The 20,632-nt window shown below is 39.8% G+C and overlaps 1 protein-coding gene across 1 annotated transcript in view; it reads right to left on the minus strand.

Annotated features, from left to right (window-relative positions):
* PCSK2 (proprotein convertase subtilisin/kexin type 2) overlaps positions 1-20,632 on the minus strand; it is a 102,713-nt gene that overhangs the window by 40,684 nt on the left and 41,397 nt on the right. Inside the window, exons 3-5 of the mRNA XM_075147666.1 lie at positions 10,480-10,593; positions 8,690-8,798; positions 6,656-6,693 (exon numbers count right to left, since the gene is read on the minus strand). Coding sequence (XP_075003767.1) covers positions 6,656-6,693; positions 8,690-8,798; positions 10,480-10,593 — 261 coding nt within the window. The remainder of the gene's footprint in view (positions 1-6,655; positions 6,694-8,689; positions 8,799-10,479; positions 10,594-20,632) is intronic.

Consider the following 20,632-nt stretch of genomic DNA (forward strand, 5'->3'; position numbering starts at 1 on the left):
AATTAAGTTCCATTTCAATGCTGATGAATATTCAGGGATTTCCACACTGGTTAGTGCCTTAAACAGTATGAGCAGTTAAAATAACTATTCTTTGAAAAACAGAAAACAAAAAAAAGCCTGCAAATGGAAAAATCTTCCAAAATGTTTTTGCCTTTTTCAACCCAAAATGTGGTATTTTCACTCTGGGGAAAGAGACGCTCTTTATTTCATTTTGTTGAACTTGGTTTTAAAATTGCACGGTGTGCACTGCCTCCAGGGGACCGTGTATCTGGCCCTGTTCTCACAAGTGAGAGCATAGGACCATGCACCAGAGTGGGATTTTTTTGCTGCTGTTTTAATTCAGGGTGTTCTAGAAGTCAAATATTTAAAATGAGGTTGAACTGATCCAAAATAAAAATATTTCACTTTTATTTTCCCGTGGACACTTTGATTTTATAAAACACTCATCTTTACTAGCAAAAATAACATTTTAATGGAAGATTTCTGGCCAGTTCCAAAAGATAATTGGTCTGCAGAAAGGGAGGTAATAAAAAACCAAACCAAAGCAATGCCAGGTCCCTCCATGGCAGTCAGTCAGGACTAACGCCTTTGCTCTACTTTTCTTGCCCAAATAAAAGAAGAAAATATTTCCAAAAAACTTACTTGGAGAAACCCTGGAGAGAGGCACAAGCCAATTTCAAAAGCGCCAGCCAGAACTGATGCAGAAATGTCCTTATCTGCTCTCTTCCACCCCTGTGCATTTCTCATTTCAACAATCTTAATTTACTTTCCACGGATGATGCCTTAAGTGAAAATTAATACCACTGCTTAATGATTAAAGTGATTAGCCACCTTGCACTTTCTCAGTGTGCAGCTGATTAATTAAGTACATTGATTATAGAGAAAAATAAACACTGCGGACAATGTTTGGTCTTCAGCTTGTAAAGCAAATGTCTTTGGCACCATCTCACATTGCTTGCACACCAGGCATGTGTTTAACTTGAAGATTATCCCTTTCAGGTGGTTCTAATATAGAATAAAGCTGGAAACTTTTTGCAGCATTCATTGCTCTGAAAAGAATCTCAGGCAAATGCAACTACAATACGTTAGTATCTTTCTGATTCCAAAGGAATTGTACTTTGAGGATATTTTATAGCCAGTATAAATCAGTGCACCCCCCTGAAGAGGCCAACATCAGTGGAGCAATGCCAACTCCAGCTGTATAGATGGTGCTAAGCATCAAGCCCCAGAACTTGCCAAGCATTCAGGGTCCAGATCTCTCATAATGGGCTTTAGCAAAGCAGTTAGCATAACATCTTTCAGTGTAAGAAATCCAGTTTTCAGCTGCAAACACAGCTCTGTATGTGACACAGATCATCTCTCCTTATAGCAATCGCACCTCCTTCACAAGCTGCAACCTCCTTTGCAGAAAAAGCCTCTTTCTATGCCCTCTGGCAATATGAAATGATCCAGAGGAGAAACAGTCTTCAAATTCGTTTTGCTGTTCCATCTTTTTAATTGAGTTGAAAGCTAGAAAGCTTTGATAACATCTATGATTACAAAACATTTTTATCTTTCATGAAGCAAGAAGACATCGACATCTCCTTCACATAGCACCATGCCTTCTCTCTCCTGTTAGCAGTGCTCATATTAAGTAGCTATAAGGCAGAGAAGAGGAACTATATAGTCATCTTATTTAGACTGCAGCACACAAGCTCCACTGTAACAAGTACCTGCAAAAACAGTTACTGTCAGGAGCAGGGGAGGAGGAGAGGACTATTTGGGGGATCCCATTATGTTTTCCAAGATGTGAAGCATTTTCTGCACGTGGTAAACCCAGCACAGCCTTCCAAGTACCCAGAGAACCTCATTTGCCTGGCTGATCTTATCAGAGGAGGCATCATCTCTATTTCAGCCTTTCGTATATTCAGAGGAAAAAACACATTGCACAGAACAGAGAGATGAGCCCAGAAGCTGATCCTGCACAGAATAACAGAAAAAAATAGCCAAGTCTGAGATAGATAACTTCATTCTCTTCCCAGTAGCTTCTAATTTATGCTGGTGAAACTTCATTGTCTTGCATGTCTTGAATGATCATCTTCTAAATGCTAAAACCAGCCTCCTATGTGCCAAAAGCCACCTGAGCAGCGTAAACAGCCCAACAGAAGGCCATCAGTTTCGGTTGCTAAGGCATCAGTCAGCCTGGCATTTAAACACTCGATCCATCCTTCTATCCTGTCAAAAAAGAGGTTTCATTTTGTCTCAACAATTTCTTGATGAAATTTCTGCCACAATCTACTTTAACAGCATCCATCAAACAGTGTGCTTACTAGATTTTCAGTGTTAGTAGAAGGATGTTTGTGAATTTATCCCAGTTTTTGGTTGATAATTTTTAATTGTTATGCTAGTGTTTATTTTAGAAAACCTATTAGCAAAAAACCCAACCCCAAAGCAACACCAAAAAACAAATGAAATCAAACAATTTAAAATCCAGTTAGTGTTGAAACATCTGAAACAGTTTATTCTGTCCCTTATTTTCTAATAACCTAAGTATTATTTCAACATTGCAATTAAAAACAGGCATACTAGCATCAGTGGCCAGCATGCAGAGTATGCCTATAAAATACCTTTGATGTATTAGCAGTAAAGCTTTATTGACATTAAGTGTCTAGTGCATGTGCTCAATAACCCTTTGAAATGCAGAAGGAAATGGCAGCGTAACTGTCTCAGGCTCTTTTGAAAATCATGCTGTAGGAATCGGATCTCATAAAGCTAACTGAAATCATTCGCCGACGCCAGACAAGGATGAACCCGACTCTGCTATGGTTTGGCTTTATGTTCCCTGTGGATCCCCTGGGCTGATATTAATGACAGTACAGAGACGCTGGGAGCTTTTCAAGGTCTTCAGAGGGTTTCCAACAAATTTCTGTGTTGGAAGGGCAATGTTTTTCTCGCCACCAGTTATAGGTGAACTCTATTGACTTGGGCAATTACATCAGCTGGGACTTCTATGGGGAGGATCATCAGGGTCAAAGCAGCATGGTTCATCTAATATCTAGCCCTTGTTACTTCGCTTTTCTTTCTCGCTCAGATGCTGTATCTTGGACAAGTCAGTCCCGAAAATTGCTGGCTTTGTATATACAGTCTGAGTTGAGAGAAAACCATGGAGTATATTAGGCTTCAGCTTTTTAATTATCAGTTCATAATGAAGGGTTCTCTTTGTGGGAAAAAAATAATTTCCCGAAGGCTGAACCTCTGCAGGGTTTCCAAGGCTTGGAAGAAAAAAATCGATCGTTTGACAATGAATCTCTCTGCATTCACGGTACAAAATGGAAAATTCCAGCTTTGCCATAACCCCCTGATCCCAGAAAAGCAAGTAGCTATACTGCAGCAAGCTGCGAGGGGGTGCTGGGAGAGCAGTCCATCCAGACCGTGAGCAGGCACACTCCCTTCCATGTCTATCAAGTGCATTAAAAAGAGAAATGGATGATTCAAGTAGTAAAGCTCAGAAACCGCAAAGAAAAATATGGATAGAGTGCACTCCATGTGATAGGTCATAGTTCAGCAATTTTTAGGAGAAAATACAAAATGTTTTTTTCTTTAGAAAGCTCTTTCTCTTCCCTGACCCCCCATTTTGTCTAAGTGCTAACCCCCATTAAACTATTCAAGCAAGAAAACCAGCAAGTCAAAAACATAAAAGCCAAATTAAACTGAGTAATCAAAGCCAAGTTTTTATACTTGAAACTGCTGCAGTGCCAAACACACCACCTTTGAGAGACTTTCTAACTGTTCCCAATTTTCCAAGCAAGACGTACAGACATTGCCAGGGTATGCAGGCATTTACAGACTTGAGAAACATAAGCTGTAGGCTTTTAATTTCCTAAACATAAACAATATAACTTAAAAGAAAGCTGCCCCAAAGTGCAAATGTCATGAAATACCAAACATGTGGTACAGGAATTGTACAAGGATGACTGCAATTGCTATACCAGCCCCGAAGCGAGTTAACAACTCATTCCCAAGAGACTCATTTCATTTCATTTTTAGGTCTAAACTGATCTTTTCTTCAGCTGAATTTAAGTCCTTGTCTTTAGTTCATGGCCAAATTACTACTTACTAGGAAAAAAGGCCCCCGTGGTCTCTGAGACACAGTAGATGCTGTCAGAGCAGGATCTCCTAGGACTCCAGGAGGCCTGCGCAGCCTTGCAGCAAGAGGAGGAGAGGCAAAGTGCAGGTGAACCAAGCCCTGCAACCGCTGTGCCGTACTTGGGCAAGGGAGGAGATGGCAGATTTTACCAGCGGGAGCAGGGGTCAACCTTGCCCTTCAGCCAGCCACCTCTCGGACACAGCAACTGCAGCTGGCTCTGCGTGAGGAGGTGCCAGCACCTCTTACTGGTTACCAAGTTTACCCTTTTACTGGTTACCTTGCATATAATGTGCTAATTTATCAGCACATTTCCTTGCTCTGTCCTCTGGTATATTCAGCACGGAATTAAAAGTGAACCTTAGGCAAAAAAGATGAACTATACAAACTCAAGCTTTTTTTTTTTTCTTCCGCCCTGCCCCCCCCCCGCTGCTGTGACAGCCTAGAACCACAGATTTCACGTGATAGCTCATATTTTTGTATTTCTGTATGAAAAGCATTGCGGTGGTATCTCCTTTAAGACTGTGATCTTTCAGATGGGGTTTCTGCTGCTCCTTTACCAACCACTCATTCCTCAAGTCTTTTGTCCCCCATGTCTGGCTTTGATCTGCACTGCACAAGCCATGCCTAATTCTGCATTTTGCATTGGCCAGGCAATCTTCTTTTGTCCCTCCACAGCCTGATCATTCCTCCACTACCAGACCGCTCCTTGCTTGGACAAAGTCATCTCTACACAAACCTTTTCAGATTCTCATCTCAAAATCAGTCTCCTCACAACTCTTTCACGACTGCTATCAAAGATTTGTTGTCTCCATACCCAGACAGCTTTTCTTCTCCAATTTTCATCCAAGTATTTCTTTTCTGAACTCTCAGATATCTCTCCAGCTCCACTATTTTCTGATTTCTAGCATCATGTCTGTGCATTGCCATTCTCTGTGTCATTTTCCATTAATTTCCAGAACACTCACTATTGCCACTCTAAAAACAATACATTTCTGCTAAGCCTGACAAATATTTATCCATCAAACAGAAAATATTTTTAGAATTGGAAGAGAAAACACTGTATTACTGAGAAATCTATTTTTGGTTTCTGGGCCTGCTAACAACAGACCTGCTCCTATTTGACATTATATCAGATATGGTATATACACTTTTTGCTTGTTTATTTGAAACATGATTTTTAGAACCAGAATATTCCCACATACTTTGTCCACGCCTGCTGCTGAAAAGTGAATAAAAAGCGCATGCTTTGCCCAGATCATATGCTAGAACACACACGCAGAGCACGATTCCCACAAAGGAAAAGGCTGCCTTTTACAAACTTCTTTATTTGTATCAATTTATGGGAACATCCTACTGAGTTATTCCTCTTGGGAGAGAATTTTGCAGCCAGGGCACAGGGTTTAATTAGCTGCTATCAAGTTATTAAGCCAGTTCATAAGGAGCGAAACTGGCTATCTTGCACTTTACCTCTGTGGTCAGCTATTTCCCAAATTCCTTGTCCAAAGTAAACATCTTCTATATCCATTTATTCCCCACCAAATGTGCTTTTCTACTTGCAACAACAAATAGATTTTCATCCTGTGTGTTATTATTTTGCAAATTGCAAGTACGTAAAAATAATTGTCTTGCTCTTTCTCATTTTGGAGTTGTTCTATCTGAATGGCTCATGTTTTTACCAAAATTTCCAGTTGTCTTTGTTGTTCTTTTCATTTAATTGCAATTGCAAACTAAACCACATTGCTCAGCTGAAGAAGCCTGGGCTTCCTTCAGGAAGCCACTGACTGCAGGAGAATAGCAAGACCTGAAGCAGAGACACTGCAACCCCACCGGCAAGGAGCCACAGCTTCCATTGCCCCACGGACTGCCACAAGCACAGTGTGAGAGCAGCATACCACAAAGGCAACCTACAGTCCATGGGAGCCCTCGTAGACGCCTGGAGACAGCAGTGCTAGTGTCAACGGGGGGTTGAGGAGAGCGTGGAATTATTAAGAAAGATAAAAATCCTCTAGTCCGAAGGTCTGAAGTCTGAGGTAGGTTTGAGGAACAATCAATTGACACAGCGTGTGCTGAGAATACACAATCTGCCCTGCACATGCATTGAAGCACTGGATCAAATCACCTGTTATAAAAGAATTAAGCTGTTCCTGGAGATTTCAAAGGCTAATACACACCTTGCCACAGCCCACAGCTCCATGGCCCTCCAAGTGACAGGTGCACTCTGCATCTTAATAGCAGGATTTAGAACCAATTCCCAGGTTACTCATTTCTGTCCTAAATGCAATATTGCAAGCTGCAGTTTATTTAATGTGAGGCAGCACTGTCACTCCTCCACAAAGAGCCCTGTCACCTTTCCATTCCTCGCACAGGCAGTACCATTTTTAGTCTGCTTCTTTCAATGTGAAATGTATCATCTCCAAGATCAGCAGTTCAACTGTACTGTTGTTCCACTCGTTATTTAAACTTCTGTAGCAGAGGGACTATAACAATACGAAAATCTACATTTTACAGAGAAGGTCAGCATGTACTTACGTAATTTGATGCAAGATCAGGATGCAGATAATCAATTCCTGCAATAAGATAATGCCAGAACAGAAAACCAAAGGTTAAGAGTTTCAAAAAAGATTTTCTAATGATCACAGAACAAAACAAGATTCCTTTGCAACCATAGATAAATGATCATGGTAAATAATGCAACTGATTGAAGTGAGATTCCACTTTTTAAATGTGGACTTTTAAACTGGTTTACCATTTCTGATGCAGTCCCAGCTAGGAGTTTTCAATCATTTATGTCAAAATCCAGGTGCCAACTGAAAAGGTGAGCTCAGCAACAAAATTTATTGACCTGTTTTGTAGACTAGATCGTATTTACTTATTAAGGTTAGTTTAAATCACAATTTATCTTTATACAAGTTCTATCATCTCAAAGCATACCAAAGCTAACAGGATCGGTACTCACTGGATCAGTACAGGATATAAAAAGCAGTATTTTTAACCACTGAAAATTGTAAACTAAGTAGACAGAAAATTACCTAAATTAGACTTGGGGAGATCACTAAGGCAAACATTTTAGATTATGTGTACGAAGGAGATCTTTTAATGTTGGATTAGACCATTTTAGCAAATATCTGAGCATAGGCTTCGCACCTTGGTAGCGTGCTAAAGATTGTAACAGGGCAGTGGTGCGGAATATACTCATTCTAATGTATGCTATCTTTCTACATATGGCAAATATACAAATCCCAGAGGATGGTCGAACAGAAGCAGCAGATCTACACTCAGATGGGATAAGCTGACCTATTACATAGCCAGTTAAAACATACAAAGACATGGCCACCAATCTCATGTTACATTTTGATCATCACTCTGCCCCGTGTCTCCAACCACCACACTATTACACGCTCAATTTTATCTGCAAGGAAAATGTCATATTATCGCCGTTATTCTGATGAAACTATTACGTCCCATTATGTAGGGTCCTTAGCACTAGATCTGCATGAAGAGACCCTTGTATCTGTGGAGAGCCTTACTGATCCAAATGGTAGATAGACAACAAAAGCCTCCATGAAGAATCATGTTATTCAGGTGCTCTCTTCCAGAGTTACTGGAAGTGAATATAAGGCAACTTACCCCCTTCTCTAAAAGCTGTATCTGATGGGCCAACAGCTTTATTTGACCTGAAGCTCAAATGGTTTGTCATCATCCCCATCACAGTCATGCCTAGCTATTCTGAAAGCTAAGTCCTGCCTCTGTGGGATCAAGTGAAATTGTGATTTCTCATGACATCACATGAGAGATCATCTCTCACGTGAGATGGATCTCTCATAAATACGCAAATGCCTGAGTCTACTTTTTTACTTCCACAAAAACCTTGTCTTAGGAGTAAGCAGATGAGGAACAGAAATAAGTGAGGACAGATCTCAGTTGATCCTAGAAAACATATGTGGATCCAGACATTTTATTTATTTATTTTTAACATCGTTCCGTCACCATAAAAGGAAAACATTCAAAATTTAGCCCAAAGAAGTGTTGAGAGCCTGCACAGAATTCCTGTACTTCAGCAAGGAACCCATGAATAGAACAGCTGTGACTTGAACTGTACCTTTTATCTTCATCTTCCCTGAACTTAGCCTCAAATTAGTAATATTTTTAATATGCAGGTCTTTATTGACATTCAGCATGAAAGTGTTTAATTACTTCAGCTGTCAAGTATGACTTTGAGAATAATGTAACCCAGAAAACGTTTTCTTAAGTACTTTTTGCACAGCAATTACGTCCCCCAGTCAGTGCCTACAGAAGTCAAGGGGAGTCCTTCCTTTGGCTTAATGGCCATTATAGCGTGTCCTAGGAAGATATCTGAGTGATAATTGCAAGCTACTTCCAATGCTTCAGTATCCCTAGTGAAGTCTTTATAACATATTTTCCCTGAAGATCTCAAAGTCTTTACGGAAGCTGGCAGTCTCACTACTATAAGCAATCCATTATTACTTTTTAATCTTTTTTTGACTTTGATTACATGGAAAAAGCTACTTAAAAATACTAAATTAGCATGCAGTCTTCACTTACCATCATCCATAATTCCTATGGTAACTCCCTTCCCCGTGTATCCCAGCTCCCATGCTTCAGCTACATTAAGGTCAAGTCCAGGAGTCCCATCTGCTTGACCAGTGTTAATCTAATACATCAGTGAAAAAGGAAAAATAGCTTTTTTTACTTAATAGACACATTTCCACAGCCACTGAATTTTTATTTATATCTTTGCATGTATCTTTGGTAAGGCAAATATATGCCATTTGCTTTGGAGTACATACCTGTACCTAATCATATTGACTGCAATAATGAAGTGGTAAAACGGGGGGAAAAAAAAATCCAACCCTGGGTAAATTCACTTCTTTGTGGTTTACAAGATTTGATTAAACACTGAATCTTCTGGAGCCGAAAAAAGGACTTTTCTACTTATGCATGTGAGGGCAGTGGGTCAATCCAGACAAAAGTTAGATCAATGGATTTTACAGAGGACTTTTTTTATGTGCAGGAAATGCTTTTTTCTTGAAAGCAAGGATCTATTGAAATTCATGACCACTGGTTTTAGTACCAGCAACAACTTCTTTGATAACCAAGTTAGTCCTTCTTTAAGCAGAAAAGTTCACTAGATGAAGTTTAAGGGTCCTTTCCAACCTTGTGTGTGTGATTTTATGGTTCTGCAGTACAGGCAACCCCCCGTATCTTCAGGCATTACTCATGTTCACCAACCTCATTCGCAAATTTCACAGGTTCCGTGGGAAAAATAGTACGGCTTTTGCGGTTCCAGAATTTTTTTCAATTTTGTGTCAGACGCATCTCATTTCAAAACACATTTTAGTGTCCTTTATAATCTAAAAAATGTATAGCTTCATAAAAACTTTGTTATTTTTATCACTGCAACATTTTGATTGAACTACCAGAAAGAAGTGAATTAATCCACACTTTAGTTTATCGTCTCACCAAAGAAGTAGTCCCATTCATGCTAATGTGCCCTCATTCATCTGAAAACTCTTGTCTTAGGAAAAAAAAACCAAAACAGCCATATTGGATGGATTCATAAGACATAAGAAATGGATTAAAAGGAAAGAGAGTAAGAAACATTATTCTTAAGCAAAAAGACCCTTCTTAAGTTAACAAGGCAGTACTGCATTTACTAAGCATTTTATCATAAATAGGTTGCAACATTAAAACTGACCGAAATTACTTTATCAGCTTTTTAAATACAAAAATATCATTCTGGCAACTTTTATGTAAAAAATTAATTTTTCTTTTATGACTAAGGACTTCTCCCTATAAAATAGGACACATTAAAAATGAAACAATTTAGCAAAATATTAATTTCTTTTGACATTAGCTTAAGCCAAAATTCATCAGTTTTCAGCTGTTCTGCTTTTGATAGATGAAAATCAATTAATATTCAAATTTCCATAAGAAAAGAAAAACCTCAACTTTTTCTAGGCAGTGCACTAGAACTTTTTGTTGTAATTCTATAACAATATTTTACCTGGCAAAAGCTCAAAGACATGATTCATATGCAGTTTTAGGGGGTCACATCAGCACACCAGGAATGCCCACAGGACACCAATACAGTTCTCTTTCAAGCCTTCTAAGGATCTTTCCGTTGACTGAAATGAAATTTAGCTCTTGAAATGTGCTGGGTCTTCCCAGCATTAAAGAGGTACAGTTAAAAACAACAGGACAGAGCCTTGGATCCACTCCCAAGTTCTTGTGACATATTTGGAAAGAACTCTTGCAAAACATTGCAACAGCACAGAATGGCTTGAATGCCAGTTGTTTAGTTATGATTACCGCGATTTTCTTTCAAAACTTACCAGGTACCATTGCTTCGTAAATAAAGGATCATTCATGTTGATGTCAATGTCATTGATGTCTCTATATCCTCGCTTCCTTCTGCTGAAGCCTTCCTGTTGCACAGCTTTCTTTACCTGGAAGGATTAATTTTTACATCTTTAGCTCAACAGTCTTAACCACAGATGCAATGATTTTTTAGCCTTGTTTTCATGACAGATAAGGATTATGAAATCACATTATTTGTGTCCGTGTCATTCATTTGCAAATTCTAAACCTGTGGCTGATTTCAGTCAAAATTTGCAAAGATATAGAGAGCTCAAGGACTACTACAGTGGCTACGTGGGAGAGAGACACCCAGAAGCGTCCTATCTGGAGAAAAGCTACAGCTTGAACATGTTTTAGATACCTGAGAATTTGCATAAGAAAGAGCCTCTATTCAGGTATCGTTAGTGTCATGGATCCGCTTGCCATACTTTTCTTTTTCATAGCCACCAATATCAAAACACTGTTGTTATTAGAATCTAAAATTATTTAACTAATTCCCAATGTCACTGTTCCAAGCTACGGGCATTTGATGAAATGAGGATGCAGGTCTTGACCACGCGTTTACTTTTTCAGATTTTTCTCCAGGGCATTTTCAGAGCGTTAGATAGCCTTTCCTTCCAAAGAGATTTGCTGGGAGAAAAATATGTGGGGTTGTGTGCTTTCATCATACTCCTGAGGTTTTCAAAAACACATCTTGTAGAGCGATCTACTTTCAGGGATTATCCTTGTAATAAATAAGTGATAAATTGGCAAGAAAAACTAAATGGCAAAAAAGCCACTAAACTGACCAGACTGGCTGAAGTGTAAAATATAAAAATACTTGTTATGAAACACAAGTAGCCATAGTTTTTTAGACATCCTTTCCTTTATGCACAGCAAATCCACAAACACGTTTAACTAAGCACTGTAGAAAACAAGAAAAGTTAGACACAAAATTATCTTTGGAGGCAGGAACTACACATGTCAGATCATAATAATCTTATTGGTATCCATGTAAAAGAGCACTCCTAAAGGAGATCACTGAACAGTTGTAATTGTTGTTATAATATGTCCTAACACATTTCTAGACCTTGTAGAAGAGCTGTCAAGTTTGGCATACTCTTTTTGTACTCTTTAGCCTAACACCTGGAACCAAGATAGTCCCAGCATTTAATGCAAAAAAAAAAAAAATCTAGCCTTCTTGATCAAAGAGGAATGCTTAAAACCAGGAACTGAGTACACCTTGAGGTGCAGCAAGAAGGCAGCAAAACCCCTAACACTTCCTTAGGCATTTTCTTAAAAAAAAATGCATAGTTATTAAATAAATCTATTAACTCGGAGAACCACTTCTACATGTGTGGCTTTGGCATTTCTGATTAAGACGATGTATACAGGAGTTACACCGCTGTGTCACAGTAACTCATGTAGTGTCAGTCAAAATCAACAGAGGAGAAATTAATCCAAAGGCTAAATCAGATCTTAGGTCAGGTGAGTCATTCTTGGTGGTGTCCTTCTGTCTCCGTTAATTAAAGCAGGAGCCTCAAAAGACAGTGCTCAGTGAGGTGCCTAAGGCTGAGATGAAACTGGGATCTAACTGATGGGGGCTAAAAGCCATTTTCCTCACAGTTATATTGCTTCATTATAACCCTGAAAACCTAGTGAGCAGGATGGGGCAGCATGCCCTGAAAAGGCAGTATCAAATGTTTCTGAAGGTCTACTTGTATGAATTCTAACTCCTTAACTAAAGGTACCAAATGATAAAATATTTAATTGGTAGGTGCTTTCATTTATACGTGTGTTTCCATTACCTGTGCAGGTTCATTAAAAGCGGAGCAGATTGAAAAGAAAGAAAAACCCTAATACAAACAAGCTGGAAAGAGGACAGTGATTAAGTAGGACCCATACTAGGTGTACTTAGTGGCACCAGGTATCTGAACAGAGTAACGAAAGGTATAAGCACACTGTTTGGTACCTCTAAGATAAGGCTCAGTGATGCCATGGAGACAACAGAGCAATCACCTGTCATTGTGCCTTCCTCCGTTACCACCCCTGCCTCTCTGCTTGCGACTGCAAACCCCGAGCTGTCACCACAGAAAATAATTACGAACAGAAGCCAACCCTCACTTAGAGGGATGCCAGAGAAAAAGATTTCATGTGTTTGTGCTCCCACGCAAGCTTGCTGGCTCTGCAGGACCTGCTGCATTAAGGCACTGAATTAGGATTTAGTACAAAAGGATTTCTACTAATTAAAAAGCAATGCTTCGGAGCCCTGGCTTTTCTTTAAGACAACCCAGAGGAAGCGGGGGAGCAATTTGCAGAAATAGCACAGGCTGGTTTCCCTCTTCAGGATCACCTCATTTGTCTGATTTGTTCCATCTTCACAATAAAATATAATTTATTTTTAAATTATATTATATTACATTATATTATAATTTCCTGAGACAAGGAAACATACCCCTCAAGGAGGTATAGCCTTCTCTGAACTCAAACCGCTCCATAGGCTGTTTTCTGAATATTTTACATGGAGAAAAGGCGTACAGGATGTTACCATCTACAGAGGTAACAGTCTCAGAAATTCTGAGGCCTCTTTTTCACTGCAGAAACAAGGAGTTTTTCCTCGTGTTCAGTAATGATGGTAACTTTTACAATCGCATCCAGAAAAGATTAGGCACTTCTGTCATGAAATGAGTTGAAAGGTTTGGGTAAGGCCTTGGTAGCTTCTCACTTACATAAGCTACAAATTGCCTCATTCAGTTGCCTGGTATAACCCTGCACGAAGTAAGAACTTGCCTTTCTCCTGATGAAAAAGCGTCTAGAAAGCAATGATCCCAAGATCAGATAACATCCATATATTCCAGAAAAAAATCCCCAATAGAACAAACTTGTCATTGGAAAAGGATGATGCAAATCTAATTATCTGAGTGGAGAATCACCCATTTAGGGCTGCAGATAGCTGACTCAGGAGAATCCTATTCTTGCCAACTGTGTATCTGCATTAGAAAAATAGTGTTTTTCCAAAGCTGGAAACTTGTGCTTTCATTCTATACCATACCCATGCATGTCTAGATCGGGAGAGGGACCACATCCGATTCTGCTTCTATCTTACGGTTTTCTTCTTAAAGAAGAGCAGGCCTCCCTGTGACATCAGTACCATAAATGCACCGAGTATCACATCGCAGGTAATATGTTTCAAACACACATACAAGAGAGAACATCTTTGCACGTGCAATGGTACAAGATCGTTGGAAAACATTCTGATCTTATGACATTCATAATCCCACATACTTGTGTCAAGTTCAGACCTGGAATCCAGCCCTCAATCCAATGCGCAATGCAACCTCATGCCATCTTTTAAATACTTGTTTCTCTAACTGAAGCAGGAAAAACAGCGTTCGTAAGACTCAGGCTTCTGATAATTACATCTCTAAATGATTTGAGCCTGTGAAGCATGATACTTATTAGAACCTAGTGAAGGAACTAGATTTTCTTACTAAAATATCATGAATTTTACTGTCTCAAAATTAGGCTTATTTATCAGCAATAACAGCCTTTTTTAAATTTAATTCTTAATTCATTTATTCCTTCTTTGTTAGGATTACGTGGAGAGCAACATCTGAGCATCTACTTTATTAGTATGTGACTAAATAATGTAAAAGTTACTAGCTGTGTTGTAATCAGAATGAAGGTCATGTATCAAAGATGGATGATAAGATCCTTACAAGGAAAAAAGGTTCAAGTATTGATTTTTAATATACTTGTACTTATGCATGGCGCATAAAGTCACTTGGATGATAATAAACCAGCAGGATACTGATGCAGAACAAATTAACAAAATAATCAATTGACTGCAATACTGCTCCGGGAGGGCCAGAAACCACAGCACTCTAACTGTGCTCTATGCTCCTGTGAATGCCAAGATAATCAGCTCCTCATTTTGACGGAACAGGGTTAATTGTACTGGTGAGCTCCTGCAGTTAAATGACTCTGTTATATTGAGCATAAATGACAGATTTACTAAATTATACCAGCGGGTGGACAAAAGTGGAACAGTACACACAACACCCAACCTCAAGAATCAAGAACTTCAAAACAGGAGAATTCAGGCCAAATTCCAGAGGAAAAAGGCAGTCCCACATATGACACCTAGTAGGCATGGCTTGCACGGCTTTTTCAAAAAAAAACATAGCAGTGAGATGATCAGCCAAAGGAAGTAGTGGTTCTTTTTCTTCTAAAGCCTCAGGGTCAACACAGGTCTGGTCCTGAAGGTGAAGTAACAAGTTGGAAACTGAGAGCCTGTATTTCTGAATAAGTCAGGCTGATGGTTGGACTTAGGCTCTGTGAATTGTACTGAAGATCAGTCTCCCATGAAGGTGATTTGGAACAGTGTCCCCAGATGCACGAAGGCATCGTCAAATAAACCACCTTCAACTAGCGGAAAGCTGTCCCGACTGTTGCTATCATTAATTCCTGATATCCAAAGAAACATGATGGCAACAAAAGATGGAGGCAGAAAAGTTCAAGTGTATCAGAGCGATACATACACCTAACTCTCTTTAAAAAGTAGCAAGAATTGGCTATCAAGCACCTACAGAAACTTTTCAGGGTCTTATCCACAAACGACAACCCCTCTGCTCCCAAACCCCGTACAGAGTTAATAAGGGAGTACGTCTTTTTCACCTCTGACTTCTGTCTAAGGAAACAGACAGACATTTAATTTTACTGTCCACTCCATTCACGTAACATAGAAGAGATATGTCTATTAGGAGGCTGGAGGTGCACTGATCCCATTCACAGAGTACACACTCATCACCTCTATTGTCCAACAGCTGCTTGCTGGTAAGATGTCAGAGAAGAGCACCCATCTCACATTGTTCTACATTTTTGTTAAAGCCCCAAAGTAACCAAGTTTTGTGTGACTTTCCACTACAAAATAAAAGGAATAATGCCGATTCTCCTCACCAGCGAAAAGAAGGTACAGCCCTACTTGAACTGTAATTAAAGTCAGATGAACTGAACAAAACTGAATCACTTTTAAATGGCAATGGGGACAGCTCATTTCTGCTATTGAACCGATAACCTGGGGTTGTGAGGCTGCTAGACTCCATCCAGCCACAGCGATGCAGAAACTTGATGCCTTTTGTCTTTACACAGATGTCTTGACATGCTTGATTTCAAACTTTCTGGGCCTGTTTCAAGGCCCAGAAAGAACGAGCACGGATGTCAGGGAGGGTGGCAAGTGTCACTGACCATCCAATATTTATTAATCAAATGACAACTGCTCCTCTCTGCAAGCTAATAACTTTCAAAGGTTCTCATGGATCTCTCCATACGTAGCAACGAGTCTCTGTTGTCAACCGCGGGTGTCTCTGGCAGATTATTCATAACAGAGTCTCCAAGTGCCTCTTCTACCTGTATCCATTAATCCCTGGGGAGTTTTCTATACAGGGACTCTTCCCCCAAGCTATCTTGCCACTCCTTGGTAGGCGCAGTTAGAGCCGCTACAGCAAAGACATAGCAGCTGTTGAAGCACAAGGCCTTTGAAACGAAGTTTATCAACACAACCTTCCCTGTCATTTCTAAGCAAAGCACACACACAAAAAAATTGTTTTCAATTTGAAAGACTTCATGAAAGTAAAAAAGCATCTCCTTCCATTAAAATACTTGTATCGCTCTTGTTTTATACATTTTTAAATGGCTATTTTCATAATGACAAGCACAAACAGGATGAGAATTGCTTTGATTTCTAGGGAAAGTCACATCCACTGTAAAATATGTCAATTTTTCATTGTTCTCAGCCTTCCTTCCTTCTACCTTGCTGTTTCTTTTTTGTTTTGTTACTAGTTGAAACAGTGTCATTGGATATCAAGGACCTGCCTGTTCTGGACCAGTCCTAGTTTTCCCCTTTCTCTAACCAGCCCCATTTGCCTCCACAAACACTACTAAGTTTATCTAGATCATCAACAGATACTAAAGCCTCTGGACACTTAAGCTGTCCCCAGACATCCCTCTTCTCAGCTTTCCTTGACTCCAGCTGATGCTCTTCGAACGCCTTTCCCCTCTCTCTGGATATGATATTGCAAAAATGCCACACTCCCGGTAGAATAAACCGGGGACAAAATACTGTCACCATTAAACTCTGACTGTTACTGACTGCCTTGCACAGCAAAACCCAGCATAGTTGGGCGCTGCTCACCAACTTCTCTGCAACAAACACTGAAAATGACTAACACCAGAGGTACAGTCATTTAGGAAACTACCCCAGAAGTTCAGCATCAATCAGACAACAGTAAAATATGAAGGCAAACAGCCTGAACTCAAAGGTTCCACTCAGGCAATTAACCTTTCTTGATGGAAACACAATTTAAAGAACTCGTGTTTCAACCAAGTTCATATTTTTAAAAAAAATATGCAAGAACTACTTGCTTCTGCCTTATTTTGTGACCTTTCGTTTTCCTGATATTAGTTCAGTGCTTGGTAAATAAGAAGCTTTCAAAAATAAAAGAAGGGGAAAAGAAATCAATATTTTTGTCCATTTAGCAGGCCTCTCACAGTTCAGTGACATTCAGGAAGCAGTGAGTAAAGAGAAAAGGAATCAATGTGTAAGAGGAGGCTGCAGATCATATTCAACCTGCTCAGCTAAGCAATCGATAGTGCTCCTCTAGCTTCTACTTTGAAATGCAAGTGAGTTGTTTAGGCTACAATGTAAAATGAATGCTTAGTATGGATGGTCTGCAATGGAAAATGCCAATTTGGTAAACCACAAATTTTCAGAGGATCATGCCCTCTTTGACAAAGTTTTTTTTTGCTCTAGGATAGAATTTATTAAGAGGAAAGACTGAGACGGAGAAAAAGCCCTGGATAACTTGATATGCAGTGTACTGCCTCAAGAACAAGCAAATTGCTTCACACCTCTGCTCTCTCCTCAGTTTGGCGTGACAGCCATATCAGGACCTATATACTATCACAGGTGCTGGCTATTCTAGGAACACTGTTCTTATTTCCAATTTCTTCACTGCTTAGACAAGCAAAAAAGAGAGAAGGAACATTTCTGAAATCTTAAGAAGTTTCCAAAGGAATGAAAAACTGCTTCTTATTCTACACGGAGAAACTGACATTACGCTTTATTGTATATAATGACAGAAAAGTCAAAGTAATTTATATTTCAAACAATGTCTCATTGCAAGACAGCAGGACAGTCATTTCAGTTACAAAATCAAAGATCTCTGTAAGAAAGAAATTCCCCGGAGATGGGCTATAACTGCACACATTAATCTCTCCAGTGGATCTGGAGAGCCAGCAAACCACAGGGACTCTTCACCAGCAGCTTGTGGGTAACTTCTGCACTTCACTATCTCACCAGTTACACTGGCCACAGAAATGATCAGCCTCTGCAAATCAACCAGAATAACCACCTCTCGGTACAGCTGTAAACAACAGCATGCCTGGTGACAGAAAAGAAAATTGAGCCCCATGCATGTAGGGCACTATCGACTGCAGATCCTCCCTTCTTAGGTGTAAAATTAGTTGCTGTAAGTCACAGCTTTCCCTTCTCTCACATCTCTTGGCCAAGTACTGCAGATACACCTTTCTTAAAACATCATGCTTGGGGAAAAAAAAAAAGCCACCTTTTTCTTCTTCCTCAACAGGAAAAACCTTTTCATGGAGTGATTTTCATTTATTACAAAGGCCACCATCAACCTTTGAGGTGATACCCAAAGTAGGTCTAAGTTATAGCTGCAGCCTCTCTGTGGTATAAAAGGGTTTTAGTTGAAATGGGAATCAGGCCCAGTTCATCTTTAAGATTGCAAACCTTTTGGCATTGAGACTGGCTTTTGGATATATCTGCGCAGTACTAAGAAGCGAGGTGTTCATATGATGCTGCATCTTCTAATTTAATAATTCCCTCTTTGTCGTCATTTGTTCATTTATAACTTTGGACCGTTTCTTATATTCCTGGGCAGTCTTCCAGCAAAGGACTTTTCTCCTGCTCTACAATAGCTCACGGGTGCTACAAGGAGAGAGGTACTACAGTGTCCACCTTTATATAACCTCCTTTTTAAAGATTCCATTAGTACAGTTGCTGCTTCCACACAAGCGATGAATATCTGATACATCCCAAGAGAACAGGAGTGCTCATAGGCTAAAGATTCCTCTAACTCTGTTGATTTTAAATTAATTTATTTCACGAAGCAAGTCTCCAGATAAGTGGGGACTGTGTGAAAATATCACTTGGAGAAAAATCTGTTCCTTTTGGTTTGTGTGGGTAGACTCAACTGACAGGTAAAATTATTCTCTTTGTCAAAGCATACCCTTGACCACCCTAATGCAGAAGAGACTTCTTGTAAATGTGTGAATATTTGTGCTAATGCCCAAATGCATTTCCAGTCATAAAGCATCATTTATAGCAGCTTTACCTCTAACTTCATGCATTTTCTTTCTGAATATGCCACTTTTCTTTACAGACATTACGTTTAAGTGTACTGCATATATACAGACTGGAAGAGCCTTGCAATATGCCTGTGTAGGCATGCATCATCATTTAGGGAAACTGAGTCAGGAGAGGATGAGACCTTAAAGTAACTCTGCAGCATGCGCTGAAAATAAACCCCCTAGTCTCCAAAGTGGTTCTGCACTTAAAAGCTGGCTTCTGACCTGTGCTATAACTCATCATACTTCCACTTAATTCTCCACAGCCTCCTTCCCACTCAAATTTCATCTAATAGCTCATCATTTGCCTTGAAACATCTGGTTCAAAAAACACAATTCACATTTTCTCTCATGGAATTACTGGCACAGATTAGCCCCTTCCCATGTTAACGGTAAATATGCCATAATGTCACGCTCATTGAAGAACTGCATGTTGCCCCATCCTTTATGTGATTTATTTTGCTTTCTGTGTGTATTCCTTCTAAGTCAAAAAACTAAGCATTTTTATACAGCTGCCCCCCAAGCCCAATGACAGCATTCAGTCACGGTAACAGTGGTGGGAGCTGTCTGAGGTTCCTTTCTCATGCAGTGGGGCTTAAGAGTAAAAGTTTACTTCAGCTTCCTCTGTTGTTTATGCCCTTCCACGCAGATGGGTCCCACTGGATCCAGTGACAGTGAAAAATTTTCTTACAAAAGTTTTGCCAGAATCTCAGCTGAAGAGCGACTTCCCAGAATAAAAATGGTATCATGGCACTAGGAGGGAAGGCAGGCAGAGTAATGTCAGTGCCATTGTCCTACATACAGTGCATGAACCAAGCTGAAAATCAATTTGATTTAAATTCATTTAAGAAAGTCTGAATTAAAACAGTTACTTAAAACTAGCTGTGGGTCCTCAAAACCTGGACTCATGGGGTGACAGTGAAGAAAAGGTTGGCTCCATCATGCAGAATCCAGGCTTTCCCAAACCTGGGTTCAGAAAGGGCACAAGTGCCTTTTGATTTCTTTTTCTTGGCACAACTCTGCGAGTACCCTACCGAATACAATCCTTCTCTTTTGTAACCTATTCTGCACTGTCATTGTTCAAAACAATTTTTCCTTTCCCTATTTCTTCTGCTCTGTGAGCAAATGATGCAATTGGAATCTGGGGAGAATGCCTCCTGAAGAGGCATCTCCTTCAGTTAATGTGGAAGGGAGCACCCCTGCGTAGACAGAGGAGGCCATCAGAAATGGCCACTTACTCTTCTTACGGCATCTTCCACAGTCTCTGTTCTGACTCAGTCCCCACAGCACCATGCAGGCAGGTTGCTAGCACTGATTACTGCCCACTGCTGTCAACACCTCCCCAGCCAGGTGGTAATGACATCTGCAGCAGGCCCATTTAGCTTTAATAAAAAACAAAGCCTATTTTTACAAAGCTGCCTGCCTGGAGTGATATAGCAACAACTGCCAAAAAGTCTAAGCTTATTCTAATATTTCAAACCTGCAATACTTAAACTTCAAGGTTCGCATGAGCAGTAGTGATATATTAGTGAGCCTTTCTTATCCATTTTTAACGCCTTCAGAGCTCTGTTGCTATCTCAGTGGAGATGAGATATAGAATTGCAAACCGCTGATCTTCCTAAAGTGCTGCCTGGTGGGAATTACATGGGCTGTACAATGTCTTCTCTCAGGAAATTTCATAACTAGAAGCCAGACGCAAAACAGAAGCCTTAACAATCTTAT

The sequence above is a fragment of the Calonectris borealis genome, chromosome 3, assembly GCF_964195595.1.
Source record: "Calonectris borealis chromosome 3, bCalBor7.hap1.2, whole genome shotgun sequence".
Lineage (NCBI taxonomy): Eukaryota > Metazoa > Chordata > Aves > Procellariiformes > Procellariidae > Calonectris > Calonectris borealis.